We start from the raw sequence: 14,451 nt of genomic DNA on the forward strand, positions 1-14,451 counted from the left end.
TCCAATCACAGCTATTTCACTGCAATTTCCTACCTGGAGCCTGTGGGAAACATCCCTCTCCTCCTGGCAGATTCTGCACACGAGGCTGCCAGGAGCAGGGGAAAGAGTGCTGGTGTCACCTGGATTTGAATCTAGGTAAATCCAGGCAGATCTACCAATCCTCTTCCCAAGGGCCAGCCCCAGCCTGGACAAGGAACATGCTTCAGCAGCAAGGATTAAGCTCTGCCCTTGCTCTTTTTCTGGTGACTGGGCTGGACAGTTTACAACTGTTTTTTTGGGTGCCAGCCCAGTGATGCTGTTAGTTTGAGCCACACAGGCTCTGGCTCAGAAAGAGCCATCGATCCCCTCCCTAACATCAAACCCCAGTCTGGTTTCCCTATCTCAGCTGGTAAGAACCAAGAGCTGATAAGCACTTCTTGCCCTGGCACAGACCCTGCCCCTTCCCTGGCTCCATCCCATCACCTCAGCCCTCCCCCAACACCAAACAGCGTTTTCAAATTTTGTCAAAGCAGAAAAATTTGCTGTTAATTAAGAGCAATGTACTTCCAGCAGAAAACTCCAGCTTTTGGATCTGGCCAGAAATGAGCCTCTGTTCCTGAGGGAAGGACAAACAGACCAACAGGTCTGTCTTGGTGGCCCCACAGATGCTGCCAGCAGGGGTGGGTCTGTGGTTCCTCACAGCTGTGCCAGCACAGCCCAGCCTGAGCACCAGGGTAACCCACCAGATCCAGGGGCTGCTACAGGAGGAATCACTGCTCACTTCCAGTAAAGGGCCAATTTCCCACCACAGGCAGAAAGGCAGCCAAAGACTCTTAAAAGTCACTTAGCCCTGCCTGACATAAACCCACGAGCAGCTGAGCCTGGCACTGCTGTTCCCAAGGGCTTCAGGCCAAGAGCTGGGTCAGACCCTCCTCGATTGCTATCAAAAGTTATGGGCTTGTGGTGCTTAAACCTCTGGGACACATTCCCTTCCCCTTCTTCCCAGGGGTGTCTTGTTTGGCCAGCATGTGCCCTGAAGCCATCAGTGCAGGTGCTGGAAGCACTCCAGCAATGGCAGGTGTGATGTGGGGAGTTTGGATTCCTCAGTTACCAACTGGTGAACATAAAGACTCAGGGAGTGAGGGCAGCACTTCCTGGGCTGCTCCTCTCCTGATATTTCTGTGGCTATTTTAGGATTACCCAGAAATCAAGGCATCCAGAGACTGAACAGGCACCCAGATTTATCACCTTGGAATTAAGGATCTCTGGTGTTCCCTTCACACTCAAGAAAGCAGAAGAACATTGGGTGGGTCTGTGCAGGAGCCAGATGGTCCCAGATCCCACCCAGTCCCATTGCTGAGACACTTCCAAGCAGGGTTTGTTCACCTGCAAAGGGCACTGACAGAGGCTGGGGAAGGAGGAAACATCTGCACACCCATGTCACGCCAGGGGAGGCTGTGGGGCAGCACAGTGGCCATTGAGGTCCCAACAATAGGCAAGGGCTGGGCTGGAATAGCAACAGGATATGGGAAAGCCTCATGACCCAACCCAAGACATTCCAGCAAATGTCACCCAGCCCCTTGCATCCCCAGGCAAGACTCCAGCCCCACCACTGGGCTGAAGTGGGGAGAGGAAACCAGCCCCAAGGCAGGGGCAGGACAATACTCCTCCTGGAAGTGATGCAGTGATCCCATCCTCTCCCAGACTTACGTGGCATTAGTCACAAACTTCCAGAATCTCTCATTTGTCTTAACTAATTGCATTATCTAAAGAGCACTGAAGTTAACCACCTGCCAGCTTCCCTGCCCCAAGAACTTCCACCACCTCATTTATCAAACCCAGGGTAATTATTTAACACAAGGGCATGGATAACCACAACCAGTACAAACCATGCCTGGACTGATCACACCACTGGTTTATCTGCTGCAAATGGAAGCAGCTACCTTGGTGACCTCAGGGAAAAGGAAGGATCATCACCTCAACCAAAAGCCCATGGTCAGGGTCAGCTCAGGCACTGAGGTTTGAAACATGTAATTTTGTCCCTGTTTCAGATGGATTAATCAGAATTTTAACTTTTTCTCATAAGAAACCTGAGGTTCTACAGTAACAGCACTTCTGTTTTAGTGGAAGTTGAATTTCTGCACCAGATGGAAGTTGTCCTGACAAGCAGGATCTTTATTTCAGATACTTTTCTGCAACTGTTTTTCACATAGATCTTATTCCTGGAATTCAGCATCTCTGTGGCATCCTCTGGACTGGCCCCAGCAGGTCCAGGCCTCTCCTGGGCCAAGCACCCAGAGCTGCAGGTGGATCTCAGAGCAGAGGGCGACCTGATGCTACTGTGGCACATGGCACTCCTGTCATTATCCCAAAACTGAGATTATCAGACAATTATTTTCCTAGAAAAGATCAGAAAAAAATCAGGGTACCCCAGCCCAGACACTTGATCTTTCTCGAAGCCCCTGGGAATAGCTCAGCTCCCTCAGTCAAAACAAAGTGTTAAAAATAATAAAAGAACAGGTGAAGTCTAAATACAGACAGAACAAGCATCCTAAAAATATTTTTTTTTCCATCAAGCCATCAATAGAAATGGTTTGTTTTCTCACAATCCAGACACTGAGGAAACAGTGTCTGCAGAGCAGCTCTGGATGACTGCTCTGCAGAGCACCCAGGTGAAAAGGTGGTTTTATTAAAAACCCAAAACCGTATCTATATACCCAAATACACACCCACAACCACAGCCACACTGCCAGCCAAGAGAGATTTAGCACCTCAAAACAGATTAAGCAAATTATTACTCAAGAGTGACCGAATAAGCAGCTGCAGATGATCCCTGTAAAATCTTTTAGCTGCCAAACCCCAAAATCTGTCTAAATTTGGGGCAATAAACTGGCAGTGTGGAGGGTTTAGCTCTGGCTGGATGGTGCTCCCCTCGCTTCCTGCACATCAACTTTGGGAATAAAACCCCTCAAAGCCATCACACCTACACAAACACACAGATCAATCCTCAGACAGCTGCTTCCCTCCAAATCCCACACTCAGAGCCCGAGTTCTGACTGACAGAACAGCGTCCAGGAATGCAGGTTCCAGCAAAACACAAATCACATCTTTGGGACAAAAAAAGAAAAAAAAAAAAAAATAAAAATAAAAATCTATTCCCGGTACCCAACGTGGAGAGAGGCGTCACTCCCAAAACTCCACAACCACTGGGGAACAACTGCCCTGGCGACCAAAAACACAGGAGGAATTCCACGGAGGAGGAGGAAAAACCCAGGAAAAATGAGGCTTTACCTTGTAGAGAGACGGGAACTTCAGCCAGAACTGCATTTGGGACATTTTAGAGCAGCATTCGGGGGGCTGTCGGCGCGGGAGGCAGCAGCAGGGGGAGGGTGCTCAGCGCAGAGTGCAGAAAGGTCCATTCACAGCCAGGGCTCATCGGGGGCTTTAAAAGCCAACATGCAGCAGCCAGAGCAGGGAAAATGGAGACTCAGGGCCCGGCAGAGCCGTCCTGTGCCCGGAGATTTGCATAGAGTGTTTAGTCACGACCAGAGGGCTCTTACTTCCTCTAAGTCCAGGGCTGACTTTCAGGAAATGATGCCTGCTTGGTAAGTCAGTGAAATTACTGGCAGTGCGAGGAGAATTACTGTACGTGGTGTAATCCAACCACAGAGCACAGTAAACAGCCGGGCTCTGCAGAGCCACAGGGCTCCCTCTGCTCCCCTCCCCGGCCTCCCAAAGCCAGGCTTTGTCCCCCTGGCTCTCCTGGGCTGGGGGTTCTGCCCTCCTGACCCCCCTTCCCCGATTTCAGGGCTCAGGTGAAGTGGTTTAAGTGACAAAGCTCATGGGGAGTATTCTCACGTTGGTGTCCCCCCAAGAGCCATGTGCTTTCTTTGTCTTTGGAGTCTGCCCCACCCCAAATTGTGCCTTTAGAAATCCAAAGGAGTGGCTCATTCTCTTCCCTTTCCTCCCCGGATCGCTGTTATTTCCCAGGGACCGTTGCCTTCTCTTTTCAAGGCTTTCCTTTTTAATTTTAAGTTTTTGGTAACAGAAATAAGCAAAATTTCTGGAAGGCACAAAAAGGGTCACGTGAAAGGGATGTAAACATAATGAAGGTCTCCTCCAAGGCACTGCAGATTAAAGGAATGATCCAAAGAATCCCCCACCCTCTGGAAAATCCCTGGGAACTATCATGTTTGCTTTGGGTGCAAGAGGCTCCTGTTTGCTCTTCCCTGGCAGGGCTGGTGGCAGCCCCAGAGCCGCGGGGTCAGGTCCAGTTTGCCCAGCAAACCCAGCAGTGCACGTGCTGGGAATGGGGAGGGAGAGCAGCCCTGAGTGCTCTCAGTCTCTCCATCCCTGCTCCCCGTCCCATGGCACGGCTTTGGGGGAGCACAGCTCATCCCTGTTCCACGTTTGAGGCAGGATTTGGTGCCTGTGCTGTCACTGCTGAGGCAGCTCCTCTCTGAGCCTTGTGCTGGGAGCAGCTGGGAAATCCCGTGTTTATCAGGCATTTCTCAAAAAAACAGAGCTTTGGAGTGAAGGAAGGCACAAAGTCCCAGCAGCGCCGTGAGAGAGGAGCAGACAAAGCCCTCCAGGGAGAGCTGAGAGAAGGAATTCTGCTTGATGCCATCAGATGAGGAAGGAGGATGGGTCTCTCCAAGGAAAACCCGCCAGGTACTGAGGCTGGAAAACCACCCACAGGGCAAAAATCTGCAGCAGGGCTCCACAGGGACTGAGACATCAACTCACACCGAGTCCAGGAGGTTTTCTCAAGAAGCAAACGGGAAAGAAGAACGCCCTGGCACAGCTGCAGCTATGGCAGGGTCTGCAGTCACGGATGGGGCTCCCAGGAGGAGCTGGAGCATCTGCTGGGCTCTGCCTGTTCCCAGGACCCATCTCACCTCCCAGTGGAGGCTGCAAGCAGCACTGCCCTGAGAGCCAGAGCTTCCCTGGGAGCCAGAGCTTCCCTGGGAGCCGGCAGAACGTCCTGCAGGGACTACAGTGACAACAGAATTTGGTTTGTGTGGGCAGCAGGATCAGGGTGGAGAAAGGCTGAGGGTTCTCAAGGCTGCTTTTCTCTGAATTTGCTGTATTTAAGGGCAGGTGCTTTAATGACAGGTTTGGAGCAAAGAGGCCGAATTAGCTTCTGAAATGTCTTAATTAGCAACTTGCTGTGTGACCTTAACTGAACCACTGTGCAATTTGTGCAACCTTTGGAAGAGCAGGTGGATTATTTCCTCTTCCTTTTCTGTCAGTGGGGCAAAATGCAGACAAGGGAGACCTGTGGTGCTGAAGGAAGTGGGAGCACAGTGCAGACACCCGGGGCTGCTGCATTGATCTGGCAAGACCACAGCAGTGTAATCACCACGGGGAAGACAAACCACTGTGGAACCTCCACCTGGAATGTTCCCAGCCTCTCCAAGGGGAGAGGCAATCCTCCTCCCCACAGCTCACCCAGAACACGTGTGCTGACAGACAGGGATGAGGAAAACAGGATTATTCCAGCACTCACATCTGATTTTTCCCCTTCCAGCCAAGCCCTGGGAGTTGCTGTGATGGGGAACCTTCTGCACCCCCTGAGTCAGATCAACTCTGCTTTAAATTAAAGCATCTATTTTCAACCATGGTCTGCTATTGGATTCTATTAGCAGCACTTTTAAGAGCACTGAGAGTTTCAGACTGGCTTTTCCCGATTTTGTTGGCCTTGGGAAGAGAGGAGGCAGGGAATGGTGCCTGCCAAGAACCTCAGAAGGCAAATCTCCATCCCTCCTGCCCGGAGTGGACATTGCTGCTTGGAGGCAGCAACACAGATGAAAATACCAAGAATGGAATGGGGGGGGATCTCTGAGCCCTCCAAGCTCTTTTACCCCTTTCCCCAGGGCCACAGGCATCTGAGGGGGATCCTGCAATCCACTGACAACAAATTATACCTCAAAAGCCAAATTATACCTCCCTCCCTCCTGGAAACCAGCTCAATTAGAGCACCCCAAGCCTTTGGTCAGTGTACAGTGAGTTGTTATAACCACAGCTTTCACTTTCCTTACCCCAGGCCTGCAGGAAGTGTCAGGTATCTCACCCAGAGGGGTTATAAAGCATTATTACATCAGCCCAAACCCCAAACCTGCAGTGCAGAAACAAAGACACGAGCATGCAGAGCCACTTGTTCACCCAAGGCCAAGAGCCAGGTAACTGCCTGCAAATGGATTTTAATGTCTGTGTTCCCTGTAGACATAACTCCAAGACAACAACAGAAGTTCCAGGACGTTTCTTATTCCAGGAAACTCTTTGTTTCAGCCACAACCAAGTGTTCCATGTAATTTAATAACTGCTGCATTGATTTCTCCTAAATCACCCCAGCTCTGTGCACTGCAGCACTTCTAAAAATTAATACTTTTTTTAAGAGCAGGTTAATTTCTTCTCCTGCTTTAACAAGGAAGATTAACAGGAGATTGCAAGGGGCTGGTGGTGAGGAGAGGGCTGGTTTATGATTAACACGTGTGGTCAGGAGCCCCCATCACACAGCAGATCAAACAAGGCTGGAACTGCATCTTTACTGAAGGTGACTCTGCCTGGGAGCAGCCAGCTCCTCCTGGCCCACAGGATAAATCCATCCAGCCTCACCTCCTCCCTCCAGCCCCAGCACAAACCACGTTTTAAGAAGGGGACCAGAGTTCCTCCCAAAGCATTTACACCCAGAGCTGCTTCACTGAGGGGAGAAAAAGAATCTGCAGAGTCCCTGAACACTCACCATGTCCCCAGCTCCACCTTCCCCTGGAGCTGCTCCCCCTCCCAGGTTTATTTCTCAGTGGACCTCAGGACACAGAGAAGGAGCCGTGTGGGGTTTTTTGACTTTGCTGTCTGCTCAGCAAAGTCTTGTTCTGGAGCCACAAGTCACACAAAATTAGGCAAAGGAACACAGACTGTCAGCAAAAGCCATCAGAGATAACAGTGAGCTCAGAGGAATCAGGCAGAGTCTGTTTCAACTAATTTTAAACTGGCCAGGGCAGTGAAGTAAAGAAAAACCTGTGGTGGCCAAGAGCAGCAGGTATTACATGGCAGGGATGCTCTCCTAGAGGCTCTGGGGACAGACACAGCTCACAGGGACAACTCACAGACACAGCTACAGGCCAGAGGAAAAGTTAAACCCTCCTGGATTCAATGTTTTTTTATAGCAATTAACAGCTCTCACCATCAGTGTCACAAGACAGCACCACCATGGCCACAGTGGCTTTGCAGAACTGCTGCTCATGAGTGCCAGGTCCCAACTCAGCAGCACCTGGGACTGCAGGAATAACCAGCAGGAAGGGAGGGAAGCAACAGAAACCAAACCCTGCTCCTCTCAGCACTGTGATTTGTAAGGACACGTGGGCAGCCTGTAGACTTTTCCATAAGGAGATGGCACCATGTGGTTGGGATGAGACTTTGGCAGAAGACAACAGTTCCCAAGACCAGAAACACTGTCAGACCCAACGTGGCCTCCCAGAACTATTTTCTGAACCTCTGCTCAAGCCACTTGTTTATATAAAAAATGCCAACAGATCGGCAAGGATGAATCACCCAGGAGCAAGCCAGAACACAAGAATACTGTGGAGGAAATAAGTTCAAGTTCACATCAGGCTGTTCTGGCCATGCAGAGAGGCACCTTCCCTGCTCAGCAAGGTGAATGGTTCAACTACAGAGAAACTCCCAGAGGCATTAGAAAATGGGGCAATTCCCACTCTCAGCATCCCCAGGGCAGCAAAGCCTTTTGCACTCTGCAGGAGCAGGACTCCCAAAACAAAATATGGAAGGATGAGGAGGGGAAATGCCAATTCCAGAGGAAAAAGCACCAGAACTCCCACTCTCCAAACCCCACGGCACGTGGACAATCACTGCCACCAACAGAAAGGGTTTGCTACACAAAATGCCTCAATCATTTCCTCTTTAGATCTTTCAAATCCTTCTTCCTCAAAATTCTGGCTTCTGCTATGAGAGCAAAGCCAAGAGAACAGCCTCCATCCATGTGTGGAGGCAACACAAGTCCTCACACAAGCACCTGATCCATTTTGCCTGCCCAAGGACCACAGACTGGATCAGGAATCTCTTACCAGCATCTGCAGCAGACTCCTCATGTTGCCCCTTGGGCTCCACTGCCCTGTCTGGCACTGTTGGACCAGCCCTTGCCAGTCCTACCATGGCAGCAGGGAAGTTTGGAAAAGACAGGTACTTTCCTGCACAGCCACCTGGAAAGATGGAACCACCCAGCTGCTCCCACCCCTCCTGGATGGCACGTTTCAGCTCCCCAAGACAAATGTTAATATTTAACAATTTGGCGTCTGGGACAATGAGAAATCAGTAGAGTGGAAAATATTGCTGAAGAAAGGGCTGGAAAAGCTCCAGACACACCCAGATGGCTCCAGACTGATGCCACTGTCTCCAGTTCAGGGCCTGCTGCTCTAGCAGAGCCAGGCTCCAACTCTGGCTCCTGTGAGCAGAGCTGCAGCTTTCCTCTGGATGAGCAATGCTGGATGGCTCAGAGACCCCTGAGGGTTATCCATGACTTCCATGTCAGTGCTTAGTGCATCCAAATCCGAGTGAGCACCAGGAGAGATTGTGCAGGGGGCTCAGAAGTCCAAAGCTGAGTGTTCAAGAAGGCTGACCTGGCTCCATGCTGCAGAATGAGCTGTTAGAAGATTCCTCTTCCAGAGACAGCCCCAGAGGGGAAATAACTGAGCACTGTCCCTTGGCTCTGGGGAGCTCCAGACACACCATGGAACAGGACAGGAAAGCACCATAAAGCTGCTCTGCTCCTCATGGGAGCACATGGCACTGCCTGGTGGTACAACAGCCCAGTGAAGGAACTGGTTTGGCTGTGTTAGGTTCAGGGGACACTTTGCTGTGTCCATACTGGGGGCAGAACAGCTGCAGGCACTGCAATAGGTGCAGTCTCACTACAGAAAGGAAGAATCCAAACAAAAGCCCATTTGCCCAAAATCACCTCACTCCCACACACGGCTTCCTCTCCCAAAGGGTAAGAGCAGCACAATAATTATTTCTTGCTCTGGGAATCATTTGAGGTCATTCACACCTGCTTTGCCTCAGAACCTCCTGCTGTTTTCTCACCCAGCCAACACAAAGCATCTCCTTTCACAAAGGACCCCAAAAAATCTGCTCCTCCAAGCTGGCTGAGATCAATTTCTGTGATGCAGCAGGGAAGGAAGCTGACTGACCACTGAGATACTAGAATATACATAAGTTAAAGAAATAATTAAGCCCTTTTCCCGTTGAACCCATCAACCAAACCCCACCAGACTTGGAGGTGAGACCTATGGGCAGGGACCCCTCTCCCCTTCCCACTGCAGCCCAGTAAATGGTCTCACAAGTTGATGAGATCACCTTTCTGCCTCATTCCTCCCACAATTAATTCTGCAGAAGGCAGAGATCAATGCTTCTGTGATTCAATTATTTATCTGGTTTAATCCAGCCCAGAAAACCCTGACCAGCAGCTGCCCACTGGCTGCCCAGGTGGGTCCCTGACATGAGGCATGGGGAGATGGATGGGGGGGGGGAACACACCAGTGGCAAAATGCACAAAACCCCAGCACCTGCACATCCACACCTGCAGAAATCAGAGCCCTAAGGAGGGACAAAACCACTCTTTAACCACACCAAGAAACCAAACACAACAAAGGGGGAATTAATACATACACCAGCAGACACAAATGTCTGTATTAATTCCTAGAAAGGATATAGCCCATCCCTTCTTTATTCCAAAGTCAGCTCTGTCATATCAACTACTTGCAGTTTTTTTCTGACTAATCTTACCATAAAATGTTGCCAAAAGTGCAACATTCCAAAACCTCCAGGGAAAGAGCTCCTTCCCACCCAGAGAGATCCCCGAGGTGAGGGAGCTCTGGGTCCCCAGAGACACAGAGTGACTCGGGGTCACTGCTCACTCCTCCCACACTTCAATTCTGCAACAACTGACCTGGCTCCACTCTTGGAATGCTGGGCACTGAGTTGATGTAATCCCTAAATATTCACTATTCAGGAATCCACCACTTGTAACCAGTGAGGAAGAATGTGCAGCACAAGAGTATTTTGAGAGGGAAATAAGAGTCTGTTCAATTCACACTCTGGGACCCTCCTGCAGCCAGGACCATCCCCAGCACTGCCAGTGTTTATGCCAAACACCCCTTTAAAATACAGAAGCAGTTTTACCACAGAGAAGCTCCTTCCAAACCATGGACACCTTTCTAATTCCTGGTGTCAGAGCACTGATCCCAACTGCACACAATTCCTCTCTGGGACTGGACAAATTTATCACCCATCTCTTCATTTTCCCTCAATAATGCAACACTGAAAAATAACCCCCAGCACTCCAAAGCCCCATTTTTCCCCAAAGACATCAGGAACTCTGCACTTACCTGAGGAAAATCCCCATTTTTTGGTAAGAAGTCAGTGGGGTCCACAGTTGCATAGTTTGTATCCAAGAAATGTGGTCTGCTGATGGAATCCATATAAAAGTCCTGAGGGGGGTTAAAATATTGCCTGTAAGGAAATGGGAGAAGCAGTTATTCCCTGTCAGTCCCCAGCACTTCTCAGGTCACTTCAGCCTCTGGCAGCAGTGAAACTGAAACTTCAGGATGTCACATAGAGGAGAGGGGTATTATTGGATATTATCCAGAAGAGAGATGGCAAAATAATATCTCAACCAGTTCTGTCCCACTTCCCAAACTCAGCAGTGTAAGAAGACTGAATTAAGAATATAATTCTGAGCAATTTGTGTAAAGCAGGAAGGATTTAATAGATAACAATGGTTTGCAGTACCCAATATTTCAGCCCTGATGACAAAGTAGAATGAAGCCCTGGGACGTCCCAGAGTGATGGGTGTGGTGGATCTGCCAGTCACACCACGTAAGGACACAAGGTGCAGGGAAACATCACACCTGAAAGCCAGTTTGGGGGTCACAAAAGCCCCAAAACAGCCCCACAAGCAGCTCTGACAGGGGGTTAACCCACCTGGGCAGGGGGTTCACCACTCACAGACCCCAAAGGCAGGTCAGAATGGAGACTGGGAAGCACAGGGAGAACTGTTACCCAGAGAGAGGAACTGGGGATGTGACTGCTGTGAGTTGAAAGGCAAGATCTCTGCTCAGCCAACAAGGGAGCAAAGCAGAGATCCTGCCTGCTGCTCCTGGGCAGGGCCATGCCAGCTTCCTCCTGTTCCCTGTGCCAAGCATCCGCTTCCTCCGGGCAGCCAGGGGCAAAAAACTGCACGAGAGCAGCCCAGTTTCCTTCCTCCTGCCCAGGAGCAGCTGCTGGCCTCTGCTCCACGCCACCTCCTGGTTTGCACAAGCCTTTTCCCTCTCCTGCAGGAGCAAGGAATGTGCTTGGTAATCCTTCCTGTAAGGGGCTGTGCTCCTGCTTGGGCAATTGCCACCTCGTGCTGGAGCCACGGGACATCCACCCTGCCTGGGTGGTTTCCTCTTGTGGGGAGCTGGACCTGGATGTTCTTCCCCCCATGCCCAAAGAACCCACAGCCAGAAATCTGAATGGGGGTGCTGGAGGAGGGAAAAGCAGAGTTTGAACTGAACTCCTGCCCAGGAGCTGGGAATGCCAAGCTGCCAAAGGATTATTAAGTAATTAAGGTGCCATGTGTGGCCAGCAGCTCGTTAACACACCCGGTGAACATTTACATGTGGATTTATGTGCAAACACAGTTATCTCCTCTGATAAATGCATTTTTCCTGCTGGTTTCCCATCATTAAAGATAATATCCTCAAAAATGAACAGCTCCTGCTAGTTTCCCATCACTAAAGATAAAATCATCAAAAAACAAACAGCTCCTTCCTCCTTTAATTTCTTTTCCTTTTTTTCTGTGCTGCCATGGCTTTACCTGCTGCAGAGACACCTGAGACCCTGTGTGAACACACCTGCACATCCCAGCTCCCACTGGAGCCCTGACTGTCAGCTCTTTGTAATCCATCCAAGGAAATTAAAATCTGGGCATAAATTCTGGGAATGGATGTATTTCCACACAGGAAAAGGCTGGTTTAAAAGGCTTTCAAGTCGAGGCTGCTGTGGTCTCGCCATCTCTCACACGAGGACACAGCTTGGCCAGTGCCAAGGAACTAACCAAGGAATAGGAAAACTATTTTTACTGGAAAAGTGAACACCCCCTCCTGTTTCCCTGGCACTCTGTGGCCTGGACAGGGGTCAGTCAAGGTAATGAGAAGGAGAACAAGAGAGCTCCAGCCTCCCTGGCCTGCTGTGGAATGATCAGCTCTGCTTGGTATTTTGTTACCCTTAATCTTGGTCTTCCAATCTGTCCATGTGAGATGCACTTGGCTCCTGCAGTTTGCAGGGAGAGCCCACAGCAGTTCCAGGCATCACTCTGAGATCCCCTTGGAAAGCCCCCAAATCCCTTCAGTACCTTTGGAGCTGGGCTTTACCTGCCCTTGAGTCAGAATTCAAAGCTGTTCCCCCTCATTTGCAGGGCTGGCACAGAGCCATTGACAAGTTTGCTTGAATTAAACTGGGACAAAAATGCTTTAACTGGAAGAATCAGGTCAGTGACCCTGTCACAGCCAAGGTGTGAACACAGCCCACAGCAAACTGCCCTGTCCCCACCTGCTCAGCCTCCCCAGGGTTTAGCTCCTGGCAAACTGTGGGTCAGCAGCTTTCCTCAGAGGCTGAGGGGGTTCACTGGACAACCCAAAAACATTCCAGAAAGGAAATTTATGCTGGTTTCATCACACCAGCCACATGAAGAGGAATGCTCCGTTGCAATTCTGCTGCATTCCAGCTGCTCATCCGTGACCCAATGCATCCAAAACTCTTCTGGGCCTACAGTGCCACTTCTCTGAGACCTCTCATGTGTGTTTTGGCCAGGCTCCATCCTCTGTCCTCCACTCAGAGGCACAAACTTCACATCTCAAGCCACTGGAAGGTCAGGGAGAGCTGAGAGTCCACAGGCTGTCTCAGCACCAGCCCAGTGCTTGCCTTCCTCATCAGACAGCAATCCATGCTTTTCAGAACCTGCTTTACTATTTCAGCAAGCAATGCTCCATGCAGAGGTGGAATGGGGCATAAAAGCAGCAAAAAAATGGGTCATGTGTTTTGGAAACTGGGGACAAAGCCTTGCTGCAGCTTTGTGATACCTCATCCAACAGCACAACTGGGCTGCCCCAGATCCCCCCCCAGCCAGGAACGTGCTGAGCCTCCAGCAGCAAGGGAAGCTGAGCTCTGCAGGGATAATTTCCTCAGAAAAGAGCTGAGCTGCTGCTTCTCAAAGCCCTGAACCTCCCCGGCTCTTTCAGGGAGGTTTTAATACACTGTTGACATTTGTCAGGTTAAGAAAATCTAAACCCAAGAGGCCACGTTTGGGGTCTTCTAAAGAAATTCCCTAGCATGAAAGTGAACTCCTGAAAGGAAACAGGAAAAACCTGCTTCAGGATAAAGGTGTTGCTATGAGAATAAGCCCTGTCCAAACACAGCCACTTGCAAATGAGATTTCTTTGCAAGGATTCTGAAGAAAAACGTGCACACCTCTAATGCCAGCTGCATTTTCCTGTGTTACAGCATGGGCTACAATTACAACTGCCTTTAAAATCCCACTTTTCAATGTTTCCATTCCTTGAGGATTCCTACCTGTAACCCCCTCAAAAACAGAGTCAGTGCCATTTTCAAATACAAAAAGCACAGACTTTTTTTTTTTAATGTGAAATGCAGATAAGGAAAATCTCACCTGAAAGGTGATTTTTACAGCTTCTGGGGTATGAAGAACAGGAAGCTAAAGGTGCAGCCTTGGCTAAATCATTCCCTAGCAAATCATTACTACAATGGGCCTCATTTCCAGAAGTAACTCCAGCAAAGGCAGCAAGTCCAGGTTTGTGTCAGACACAGGCATGTCCTTGCAGGATTGGGCTGCAATGTTCCCGTCAGTGCTGATACCAGCGGCACCAAACAGGAAGAGAATGAGGGGCAAAACCAGAACAAATGGTCAAGGAAAAAAAAAAAAACAAAAAGCTCCAATGCAATAGATAAACACAATCTAATCTTGTGGTTCAATGCAGCAAAACAGAAATTCTGTTATAGCTCTCTGGAGGATTCACAACGTGTAATTTACAGGAATCCTGCTCAAAAAGCACAGCCCCTTCCAATCAGCCAGGCTGGCCAAGAGCAAAGGGCCTGAATGCATCTGAGAAGTCTCCTGTTCTCCTGTGGGGAGGAGCTGGCACATCCCAGCTCCCTCAGCACCTGTGGGGCAGCTTCTGCTACCCTCTCATGGGGAACTGCCCTGTCCATCCACTCCTGCTGGCCAGAGGGGACTGGAGCCACCAGGGCAGCAGAACCAACACAGGGACATTATTCCTCTCACCCCTGACAGAGCTGATCCTCACTGCTCCCATCTGCCTGCAACTCTCACCCTCACAGGGAGGGATCTCACCATGAAGATGCCAAAATCCCTTTAGGAGGGAGGTTACATTAAAC

The 14,451-nt window shown here is 50.0% G+C and overlaps 1 protein-coding gene across 4 annotated transcripts in view; it reads right to left on the minus strand.

The window, feature by feature from the left end:
• The window catches only part of SBNO2 (strawberry notch homolog 2), a 47,298-nt gene that overhangs the window by 24,069 nt on the left and 8,778 nt on the right, over positions 1 to 14,451 (minus strand). For 2 of the 4 annotated variants that reach the window (XM_056512423.1, XM_056512424.1), the window contains exon 4: positions 10,383 to 10,506. In XM_056512423.1, the coding sequence (XP_056368398.1) occupies positions 10,383 to 10,506 (124 nt within the window). Of the gene's footprint in view, positions 1 to 3,270; positions 3,488 to 10,382; positions 10,507 to 13,705; positions 13,905 to 14,451 lie in introns of those variants that run through there. The other 2 variants (XM_056512425.1, XM_056512426.1) reach the window with 2 other exon arrangements.

This window comes from Oenanthe melanoleuca, chromosome 28 (assembly GCF_029582105.1).
Source record: "Oenanthe melanoleuca isolate GR-GAL-2019-014 chromosome 28, OMel1.0, whole genome shotgun sequence".
Classification (NCBI taxonomy): Eukaryota; Metazoa; Chordata; class Aves; order Passeriformes; family Muscicapidae; genus Oenanthe; species Oenanthe melanoleuca.